Source organism: Schistocerca gregaria, chromosome 2 (assembly GCF_023897955.1).
Source record: "Schistocerca gregaria isolate iqSchGreg1 chromosome 2, iqSchGreg1.2, whole genome shotgun sequence".
NCBI classification, from domain to species: Eukaryota; Metazoa; Arthropoda; class Insecta; order Orthoptera; family Acrididae; genus Schistocerca; species Schistocerca gregaria.
The window spans coordinates 47,955,851-47,967,979 of NC_064921.1; the positions used below are offsets into that span (position 1 = coordinate 47,955,851).

General features: G+C 43.0%; 1 protein-coding gene across 2 annotated transcripts in view; it reads left to right on the forward strand.

Annotated features, from left to right (window-relative positions):
* LOC126336286 (fatty acyl-CoA reductase wat-like) overlaps positions 1 to 11,872 on the forward strand; it is a 121,278-nt gene extending 109,406 nt beyond the window's left edge. For both annotated transcript variants that reach the window (XM_049999820.1, XM_049999819.1), the window contains exon 9: positions 11,439 to 11,872. In XM_049999820.1, coding sequence (XP_049855777.1) covers positions 11,439 to 11,532 — 94 coding nt within the window. In that variant the 3' untranslated portion in view covers positions 11,533 to 11,872. The remainder of the gene's footprint in view (positions 1 to 11,438) is intronic.
* Positions 11,873 to 12,129: the final 257 nt, after the last annotated feature.

Here is a 12,129-nt window from a genome sequence, read left to right on the forward strand (position 1 = left end):
GTCTGAGAGTCTGGATGTCACTGGCTTGCGCAGAAACAACGAAGGCGCTGAGTGCGCCGACTCCGTGTTCTTCCACCACGCCTCGAGTAGCATTTTGACTCGGATAAAACTGCCATGCGTCTTCAGCCACGTGGAAGGGTCACACATCTGCTGGGTGTCAATAGGTGAGTTTTCCGCGCGAAGGCGATTCAGGCCAAGTGAAGAAGAGACTGTGCTCTGTTTTCCCGAAACTCGGATGACTTCTAGTGTTTCTATGCAGCGAGCTAATGGGGGCAGGAAAATTGAAAGAGAATAATACTTGAGTAAAACTAAAATAAAGGGGTATAGTGGCTTGGGCTACTGCATACTAAAACATTGGAGAAAAGAATCTATTGTTAGTCATAAAAATGTTATTGTTTAGCTTGCACAATGCCAGCTATAGCAACTACATAGATCTGAAGCTGATCCAGAAAGATCGGAACGTGTCATATATTCAAAACTGATAACGAACCCCTTTAGTGCAAGGTCGTAAATGACCAAGGATGTCTATGGGATGTGACGCCCCACATATTGTCTACCATGCAGCCACATTATTGGCAGCTAATGGCTAGAGGGGGCGTGACTGGAGGTATCCAATGGGCAGAATGAGGCAACGGAGTGTAGTTGAGCTACTTAGTCGACGAGTAACTCCCAGCAGTGCTACAGTGTTAGTGGTGTTGGTACAAAGTAGAGGAAAGGCAACGATAAACAAAGTGAACATTGTACTATACCTACAACAGTCGCCGAAGTTGTCGTTCCGTCGGAAAGGAACCCAAGGAATTTCTCATTGCATTATATCTACAACAGTTGCAGAAGTTGGTATTTCGTCAGGAACCGCAGTGATAAGGAGGTGGCAGGTGAAACACTAGAGTTTCCGAAAGCTGAGCCAGTGGAATGTGTGGTGTCGTATACGCTCGAATATGCTGTCAATGTACACAAGGAATGCAATGATGATCGCACGCGCTTAACAAGTGAAAGTAACAAAATCTGTCTCTAGTGGAACATACTAAAGGGCAATCGTTGTCCAAGGAGCGGGTACTAAACATCACTGCACACATTAAAGATGATCTACAACATAGTAAAGAAACACGTATGTACAGATTTCGAATAATTCCGCAACAGCATAACCGTGTAGTGCATAAGAAAAGGGGACGCACCAAGAGAGTCTTATCACGATCAACTAACATCAGTGCCTAACGCGTTCGTATACAATTACGCCGATTGTTAATCTGCATGGTAAATTGGCTGGAAAGTAATTTATTGTGCCGCGAGATGTAGGAGGTGCTCTGGCACTACTATTCTTTGTTGTGCGCAAGATCTTGCAAAGGCAGTAGCGAATATTCAAGTCACTGCAAGAGAGAGTCGCAAATTGGAGTAAGAGAATTACAACTATGAAATGAGCACTGATTTTGCCAATTTCTGGTCAAAATAACTTGCTTTTACTTGATTCCTGGTCTTCAGATAGATATCATCCTCCTTTACAGTAAAATATCCCTCCTGGAAACTGTGTGACATTGCAGTTCATAGCACCTGGAACCACTGGACAATTTCAGACTCTGTAGGACACGTTATCGCACTATGTGCAGCTACGTCTTAAAGGGTAGCCAGTTTCAGGATAAGCTCCACGACACAATGTTTCGCATTCGGTTGCATCCCATCACATTCCACCAGCTCTCATCATCGCATTACGCCAGTACGATTCTAGATGCGAAGTGTATGAGGAATTCTGCTGCTACATTTTGACCAAAATAACACGTGGTGGATAAAGAGAGGAGGACATACTCACAGAACAAACAAAGTGGGCGTTTTGTTGCCGAAATAAGTCCACTAGTAGCATACAGTTGAGGATGACGTTTCTTCTATGTTCATTTGGAGCAAAAAACTGTATGGAAGTGAATCGTGGACTGAGACAGTCGGGAAAGAAGAGAGTGAAAGCGTTTTAGATGAGGTGCGACAGGAATACTTTGAAAATTGGGTGGGTTGATAATAGGAGAAACGAGTGGGTTCTCTGCAGGATAGGCGAGGTAGGTAACACATGTAAATCGTTGAGGATAAATGACAGAATGATAGGGCATGTGCCAACACATCAAGTAATAAATTCGATGATACTTCCGCTGTAGAGCGGAAGGGTGTGGAGATGAAGGCCGAGATTTAAATATATCGGACAAGTAAGTGAGGACTTTTGGGGACAGTGCTTCTCCTGAGATGAAGAGGTTGGCAATGGAGAGGGGTTTATTGTGGGACTGATGACGCCACCAAAGAAATAAAAATGTGAGTGGACTTTACGTACTTTCCGGTAAACTGAACAGAGTAGTGTACAAAACGTTTCTTCCACACAGTTACTACAATATGCCCAACGAAGAATTCTTCGGTCTGTGGAAATTTAGGATGACAAGACGTAGGCACGTTTTGCACTCTATTTAAGAAGCACACTAATGCAATCACCTTGGTGATCTTCCAAGGGCAGTGAAACTGGACTTCTTCTTCTGGAGGCACATAAGGAGACTATTTTACGAGACTCGGCTCGACCTGTTTGCTAGGGACGTCGCGGCCGCAACTGATAGGCAACCTAACTCCTGGGATTCTTGAGCATGCGCGGCAGTGGATGTTGCGTTGCAGTGCACACTGTTGTGATCGTGGTGGTCCACATTTTGAGCAACACTTGTAAGGAAACACTGATGTTCTGGTTGCGGACTGTTCTGGACACCGACAGAGCAGACGAAGCCCACGGTCACGAAAGCGCACGCGTTTATCTGAGGGCTGTTCTGTCATCAACGGTCTAACATAAAAGTCGCGTTACCCACCGCGACAGTAGCGCACCAAACTGCCTGGAGGTTACATTGTTGAGTTTGACGCGATCTTGCTAAAGCGAATAGTAGTTGCTTATAATAGTATAACGGTTTTTACCAATGGGAGCGAGAGCAGAGCAATAACTTCCAACAACAAGAATACGCCACGGCTGTCTTTTTTGGATTCCTAAGGATCTTCCAAAAATATGAAACGCTACATTTTAGGGCATATAATTTACGATTCTCTTGTAAATTACAGGTATTTGCTGAAGGTGACCTTTTCCTCATAATAGCAGTAAGTGGCCACTAAACACCAGGAGACCTGACCTTTTGCAGTAAGGAATAGTACATCTACTCAACAACATCAAGTGGTCTTCACTACATTTCCAATCAAATCAATGAACTGAGAAATAGGAAACTTGTTCGGAATACGATATATACATATAGTATTTAACATACCATATAACGCTTCAAAACTGAAACAGAAGGGGAAATCACACAGACGTGACAATAACGTCAAAATCAAAACAATTGTTTCCTAACCAAGAAGAAACCAATTCCACAACTCTTGCTTCATCTGCGCCCCAAACGGCAAGAATCATTAATACATCTCCAGAGAACTTCACACCATTTCTCGTAGCGACTTCTATTGCCTGCCTATGGAGTATCGTCTCAATTGTCTGACTGGATTCGTGATTTCCTGTCAGAAACGTCACAGTTCGTAATTACTAACAGAAAGTCGTCGTGTAAAACAGAAGTAACATCTGGTGTTCCCCAAGGAAGTTTTATGAGCCCAGCCGGCCGCTGTGGCCGAGCGGCTCGAGGCGCTTCAGTCCGGGACCGCGCTGCTGCTACGGTCGCAGGTTCTGATCCTGCCGCGGGTGTGTATGTGTGTGATGTCCTTAGGTTAGTTAGGTTTAAGTAATTCTAAGTTCTAGGGGACTGATGACCTCAGATGTTAAGTCACATAGTGCTTAGAACAATTTGAACAGTTTGTTATGGGCCATCTGTTCTACATTAACGATTTAGGACACAATCTGAGCAAACCTCTTAGATTGTTTGCCGATGATGCTGTCATCTACCGTCATGTAATGTCATAGATGATCAAAAAGAATTTAAAAATGCTTCAGACAAGACGTATTTATTGTGAAACCCGTGGCAGTTAACCCTCAGTAATGATAGGTGTGAAGTCATTTCGGTTACACGATAACCCCATAAATCTAAAGGTTGTAAACTCACCTACATACTTACGGATTACTGTTACGAAGAACTGAAAATTGAAACGGGCACATAGGTAATCTTGTGGGAAAAGGAAGCAACCCAATGACTGCGATTTATTGGCAGAACACTTAGAAAATGTCGCCGGTCACAAAGAGACGGCTTATCTTGCGCTTTTCCGCCCTCTTCCGGAGTACTGAGATGCTGTGTGAGATACGTATTACATAGGTCTGACGGAGGACATAGTAAAAGTTCAAAAAAGGACATCTCGTTTTATATGATTGCGAAATACAGGAGAGGGTGCCAGGATATCATGCGGAAATTGGGGTGGAAGTGGTTAAAACTAGTGTATTTTTCACTGCGGCAGCAAGCTCTCATTAAACTTCAAACACCAACTTTCTCCGCGTGGTACACTGGTGTCCAAAATTAAGGCAACAAAAGGAAATTTTGCAAAGTTACTTTTATTTTTCCAGAAAATGGTCCAAAACCTGACAGTAAACACGAAACAATGTAAAGAATACAGAAAAGTAATGAAAATGTTCTTCCTTTTTTCCAACCTTTCCCCAAAGCCGGCCGGGGTGGCCGAGCGGTTCTAGGCGCTACAGTCTGGAACCACGCGACCGCTACGGTCGCAGGTTCGAATCCTGCCTTGGGCATGCATGTGTGTGACGTCCTTAGGTTAGTTAGGTTGAAGTAGTTCTAAGTTCTAGGGGACTGATGAGCTTAGAAGTTAAGTTCCTTAGTGCTCAGAGCCATTTGAGCCATTTTTTTTTTCTTTGGTTCAAATGGTTCAAATAGCTCTGAGCACTATGGGACTTAACTGCTATGGTCATCAGTCCCCTAGAACTTAGAACTACTTAAACCTAACTAACCTAAGGATATCACACACATCCATGCCCGAGGCAGGATTCGAACCTGCGACCGCAGCAGTCGCGCGGTTCCGGACTGAGTGCCTTAACCGCTAGACCATCGCAGGCCAGCTTTTTTTTCCCCAATGTTTGGGTCCAGAAATCGTGTTTCATGTACTCTCCAGATGCGAATCCGTCGAGAATTACTCTCCAGGCGAAATCGAAACTCATCTGTGAAAAGAACATTGGCCCTCCGTTCGACCTTCCAGGTGGAATGTTGATGGCTCCACGTTACCTTCTGTGAAGAGGTAAACAAACAGCAGATCTCTAACACTAAAGGCCACTCTGCTGAAGCCTCCTGTACACCGTTTACCTCGATACAACCCATCCAGAGGATGCTGCGACGTGAGATGCCAGTTGCCGTGCAGTACTGTTGTGCCCTTACAGCCAAATAACCGTCCATTCTTTCTGATGACACACGTGGTCGGCCCTACCCTGCTCTTTGGGGTACTGTTTCAGTCTCTATAAATGTCAACACATCCCATAAACAACAGAATTCTGGTAGCACGCGCTGTGGAATTGGAATCACTGCCAGACGTCATGGACTAGAGTGCTGCATCGCTCAATGTTTGACCAGTCACAGCTCGTCTGTCGACGGGGGACCGAGCAGCTCGTGTCCGGCCCCACACGACTTGGCTCGGTCACGCACTCGCCCCATGTCTGTTGTCCGGATTCCGGACACGCGGATAACCGAGCATGACCGGTCACCGCCGACGTTCACCTCGCCTCGCCACGGCTCGGTGCACTGTACTGTACAAATCCAATGCCTCTCTCTCTCTCTCTCTCTCTCTCTCTCTCTCTCTCTCTCACACACACACACGCACACAATGTTTTTATCTCTGTCTCTCTTAATACAAAAGTAACGTTTCCAAGAACGAGTACGTGACACAGCTAAATTCATAAAGCACTTGGAAAGTAAAATGATATTTCAATACAATCGCGGATAGGAGACGTAGCAATTGTATATCTGGAAGTGATCACAGTCTTCTCACAAACGAAAGTCAAGGCTCGATTTTTAATCCTTTGTACCTCTTCTAAAATAAATACATAACTGTTAGTACACATCAATTACGCTAGTTAATTATAAATCTACCGCGTATCACAATGAAACAGTGGCTTAACTGCAGTAATTACTCACCTGAAAGTGAGTGTCATTGATACTGCAAATTTGTTGCAGTTTGTGAAACCAAAGAAGAACTAACTGGATTGTCGCTTCCTTTTCGCCTTCTAATTCATCTGTGGCCTCTTAAATGGTCTCAGAAAATGCGCAATTTTTCCTGCAAGCTCAATACCATATCCTTGCAACCTGTAAGCGGAGTCCTTTCCCGTCAGCAAAGCAGCAACTTCGTTACACTGAGTGCGTAAGGATTCCAGCATAGCGTACAAGCTGTTCCAGAGTGTGCAGGCCTCTTGTTTCAACGATGATTTCAAAGGCGAGCAGAGGCCACATTTCTTAATGTACCTTACAATGCATTTTACAGTATTTATTGTTAATGCGATGTTCGGGGCATGATTTAACAAGAAGTTATCTTCGTCGAAAGTACGACTAAGTGCTGTGTTCATACAATGAGCAGCACAAGGAATCCTTTCGTGATTTTCCAAAGCCTTTATTGCATTAGCAACCTGGTCGGAGACAAAAACAAAACTGTGCAACATGTGCGGCGAAATGTCCCAACCAGCCATCCTCTCTTCAGTTTATTTCATAATATTTACTCCCGTCTTCTTGACGTCAGGGAATCTTGTTGTAAATAAAACATTTTTCACAAGAGCCCAATCCCTGTGTTAATGTAATGTGTTGTAAGTGTCAAACAGTGCACCTGATTATGCGAATCAGTCCACATATCAACTGTTTTAGCACTTGTTTTAGTAATAACTTCCGCAATAACAGAAGACATTATGCTGATTCTCATTGCATCAGCTTATTCTTTGACATTTCTGCTTATAGTAGAGGGTTGTGGCATGACATCTGCCACGTTAACTTCTCCATAATGCGCACCTAGGTGTATTAATCCTTGGTCTAGTTCTCTGAAACCTTTCCTGGAAACAGCATTAAAAGGTCTCATATCCGTAGTACACATTGCAACACATTTTGCTGTAATACTATTTTTATTAACGCCGGTATGCCTGAAGGAGCTGTATCTTTGTGAGGTTTCCTGCAACTGTGTTTGTTTAAATGAGGGGTTCCAGACGGGAAGCACAATAATGTGTAGCAGTTTATGCACGCTACGTTCCCAGTAGACGTTCTGTTTTCGTCTACAACCAACAGAAATGTTCTCCATACTTCGCTTTTTAGACCTTCCCGTTCCATCAATGTGTAAACATTGATTTCAATCTTAGGTCTTACTGTACTGGCTTCCTCGCGCTGTTTTATTACATAGAGAGAGACACACCTTAGATGAGAAGCCCGTACTGGCTGCAGTCTCACACGGATAATGACACGTGTAATGTGTTTGACGTTACGTGCTACGTATTCGGTCACGGCTTCTATGATCGGTCACTGGAACTAGTGCGGGCACCCTATCCAGTTAGGGTGTGCCGGCGCAACTCGTATTTCGTGCTCGCGTTCTCGCTCATGTAGGACTCTATCATGGACGTCGAAGATCCCTAAAGGTCTCTGCTGCATCGCGCCGTAAGCTGTGGCCATGCGCGCCTCCTGGCACGCTTTTAGTTTGAGGACGTCACAGTCCCCCTACCTTTTATAAATCCCTTCAAATCCTTGAACGCCATGCTCGCCATGCTCTCCGCCTCGCCTATCGCATCTGTCTCCCCTCCCCCACACGGATCCTGTACGATCTCACACCATTCCCCCACCTCCTCCTTTTCCTTGAGAGGATACAGATCCTGTACACCTCCCGCAAACTCGATCCTCCTCACCCACTTGTCTCGCCCGGCCTCTCCGACCCCCACCCGCTGCCGCGCCTGTATTCCCATGTCCCACCAGGTCTCCATCTCTCTACCCTCTTTACCCACTCCCAAGGTGGCTTCCGCCAGCTCCCCCTCCCTGATGATGCACTCCTCTCATCCATATACCCCTCCTACCAACTTTTATCCTCCCTCCCTCTTCCTCTATCTGTTCCTTTGGGCACCCTCCCTCCCTCCTCGCTTTCTCTGCACCCCTCCCCCGGGCTTCCCCTCCCCTGTCCCTCTCCCCCTCCTCCCATCTCCTCAGCCATTGGCATCTTTGTTCTCCCCTCCCCACCCTCTCCCCCCTCACCTTTCTTCCCCTCTTTGTAATCCCTTTTGCCTGCTTCATTTGCTGCATTCTTTTGTTTTCTCCTCTCACCAGTTATATGCAATATGTCCTGTGATATCCAAGAATCTCTACTAGGCCTTGTCTTCATACCAATTAAAACCACTGCTGCCCTCACTATTTCATCCCTCAAAGATACCCAACTGTCTTCTACTCTTCTACTGTGTTCCTAACCTTTGTCCTAGTCTATTGTTGCCTAATGCCCCCTATGAAATGCTCAACAGTAACTTTAACTTATTCAGGTTCCATCACCTTGCTTTCCTATCATTTTTCAGTTTCTATAGTTTTAATCTACAGTTCATAACTAATGAATTGTGGTCAGAATCCACATTTGCCCATGGAGATATCTTACAGTTTAAAATCTAGTTCCTAAACTTCTGCCTTACAGTTATATAATCAATGCAAAACATTCTAGTATGTCTAGATCTCTTCCATGTTACAACCATTTCACGATTCTTAAACCACGTGTTAGCGAAGATTGAATTAGGGTCTGTGCAGTGGCTTTCATTCCCCTCCCGCAGTCCATATTCACCTACCATTTTTCATTGTCTCCTTTTTTCTACTGTCGAATTTCAGTCGCCTATCACAATGAAACGTTCGTTTTCTTTGACTATCTGAATAATTTGTTTTATCTCATCATACATTTCCTCAGCCTGTTCATCATCTGCAGAGCTAGCTGGTATATGAACGCCTACTAATGTCGTGAGTATTGAATTTGTGTCTTTCTTGACTGCAATAACGTGTTCACTCTGCTGTTCATATTATGTTAGCTGCATTCCTTATTTTATTCATTATAAAACCTTCTGCTGCATTACCCCTATTTCATTTTGTGTTTACAAACCTTTATTCACCTGACCCAAAGTCTGTTCCTCTTGCCACCAAACTTCACACTTAGTGCCACTAGATCCAACTACAGCCTACCCACTCTCCTTTCTAAATTTTCGAACCTACCTGCTCAATCAAGGGATCTAACGTTTCATGCTCTGACCTGTAGAACGCAAATTATGTCGCCCCTGATAATAAAACTTTCCTGAGTACTACCCTCCAGAAAATTTGAACTATTTTACCTGCAGAACATTTTAGCCAAGTGGATGCCATCATCATTTTACTATGGGATACCACTGCACGCTCTTGGGAACGGATTCTGTTTTAGTTTCCTCTTGCTTTCAGCCGTTTACAGCACTATTGTAGCCAGGTCATTTTGGTTGATGTTACAAGGCCAGATCAGTCACTGATACAGAGTGTTTCCCCTACAACTAGTGAACAGACTATGGCCTCTCTTCAGGACCCACGTGTTTGTTTGATCTCTAAGCAGATAACAGTCTATTGTTATTACACATTCAGAATGACTATCTCTATTGCTGAGGCATGCAAGCCAAGTCATCACTGACAGGGTCCATGGTTCATGGGGTGAAACCCCCTTCTCCCCGTAATCCTAACAGGCAACAACAATGCATTAGACCACTCTACAGTACCGCCAGAACAAGTGCAATGGAATTTAAAATAACAAGAGATTGTTCTTAAAATGCACTGTAGAATCTCAAAACTTCACTTGCATTATCTTAAATGATACTAGATATTGACTACAGCCAAAACAATGGCACAAGAATGTGATAATTTTAGAATGAAAGGCGTTCTGTAGATTAAACCTATTGGATCCTCATCTTACAGATAAATCCTTAGCATTTAAATTACTATATAAATTAAAGAAAGTAATAGTCTCGTGAATCAGGTAAAAATAATGAGTGATACGCGCATAAGCACTTTCGTTTCCAGAAGCACAGAAATAGTAGTACTCATTGTGCGGCCATTTCGTCAAATACTCGTAATGAAATACCTAAGTTAAACAAGATGGAGGTGAAAGGCTTTAAATGTTCCATCAGCCTTAAGGAGCAACAATATTTATTCAGTCTGACCATGTTAAATGGAATTCATTAATGCTTTCCACTACATTACGGAACATTTAAAGCTTTCTCAACTTCCGTCACGCTTATTTTTCAGTTTTTTATTAGAAAATAATCTGACTAATTATAATAAATCAATAAATGCTGAATAATCACACTTTATAACTTATCACTTCATGTAAACATCCTTCTGCAAAAGTATCTGTGTTCTTAGTATGCTTATTGTCTCAGGATATGAAAAATGTAATTACCTTAGCAGTTAAAGAATCTGTGCGAGAAAGTGTGAATTGCTGGTGCTGTGTTTGTTGTTGTGCTCCTTCTGCCATATAAGAGTATACACTCTAACACAAAAAGACGACATACCACGAAGGAATTAACTGAATAGAAGGCAAATCGGTAGATATAATGTGTGTGAACAAACAAACAAATTACAATTCCTGAAAAATTGGTTTATTTATTCAGGAGAAAGAGCTTCACAGACTGAGCATGTCAATAATACGTCAGTCCACTTCTGGCCCCTAAGCAAGCAATTATTCGGCTTGGCACTGAATGATAGACTTGTTGGATGTTGTTCTGGGGGATATTGTGCCAAACTCTTTCCAATTGGCACGTTAGGCAGTCAAAATCCCATGCTCGTTAGAGGTTCCGTCCAAACGTTCTCAACTGGGGAGAGATCCAGTGACCTTGTTGGTCAAAGCAAGGTTTGAGACCCACGAAGACAAGCGATACAATCTCTCGCTGTGTGTACAGCGAATTATCTTGCTAAAACGTAAGGCTGAGATATATTGCATGGAATGTAAGAAAATGTGACATAGTATATCGTTAACATATCGCTGTGGTGTAAGTGTGCCATGGATGACAACCAAAGAGGTCCTGATATGAAATGAAATGACACCTCAGACTGTTACCCTTGGTTGTCGGGCCATATGGTTGGGATAGTCAGTTTTGTATCACATCGCTCTCTGTAGCATATGCAGATATATCTTTGCTAGTTATAAGGGCTCAGTCCGAAGCAGAACTTGTCACTGAATCAATTCTGTTCCAGTCAATGAGATTCCAGGCCGAAGTGTCTGGAGTCGTCTCAGAAAGCCGTGGAATACCACCCTTATTGATGGCAGCTTGCAGTCAAAATGTGTCCCGCTAATAAATACTGGAAAATAATTGTGATTGAAGCTGGGAAAGTGTCATTTTATGAACATGATTTGTGTTTCGAAACAAATTAGTATTCTTCTATGTTTAACTGTGATATTCTATCAGTTATATGGATGTTTGAAGGCAGTACTGACCATATAGAGTATATTGTATGGCTGTATTACATTTAACAAAATGTTGTTATGTTTAACTATTTCAGGTTGACAGTTCTGCACTACACAACAGTTACCATACTGAGTTCGCTGCTGCTACTGGTGCTGTGGCGAATTATCCGTTTTCGGTTAGAACTGTGACATATACATTGTCATACGGTTGTACCAACAAACTTTTGAGTTCCTCTAAGCACACCACTTCCATAGAACCCATTGATAATTGTGCATCACGTCCACACTCAAAGTAACTTTTGACATCAATTAACATCTATATAGATCTATTACAAGGTTATTGCTCTATTTATGCTGTCTTCATAGTCTTAATGTATATCACCAAAACTCTGTTTGCACTAAGATTATTTACATTCATTTAATTGTTCTTATTTCTGAAATTACTCTTACTATTTATTGTTGCTTATCTTGATGTAACATATTTCCTCTTGAGATGTAATAACAGAAGAAATAAAAGAAGTACACAATATCAATTCAACTTCTTACAGAACTGTATGAATGCAGAGTCTCGTGGCGATAACATTGAATAAAATGTTCTCGTGTTTGCAACCGTGTGAACTGGTTATAACTACACGAGCCTTCGGCCAAGCACTCCTTGGCCATTGCCAAGTGTTATGACTGCCAGTGTGCTGTTGGTGCGCCCTTATATGCGATAGCTGCCAGCTGTGACTTCACTGGTGCCCGTGACATTGCCATATATGGCAATTTGGCTATGGTATCCCATCA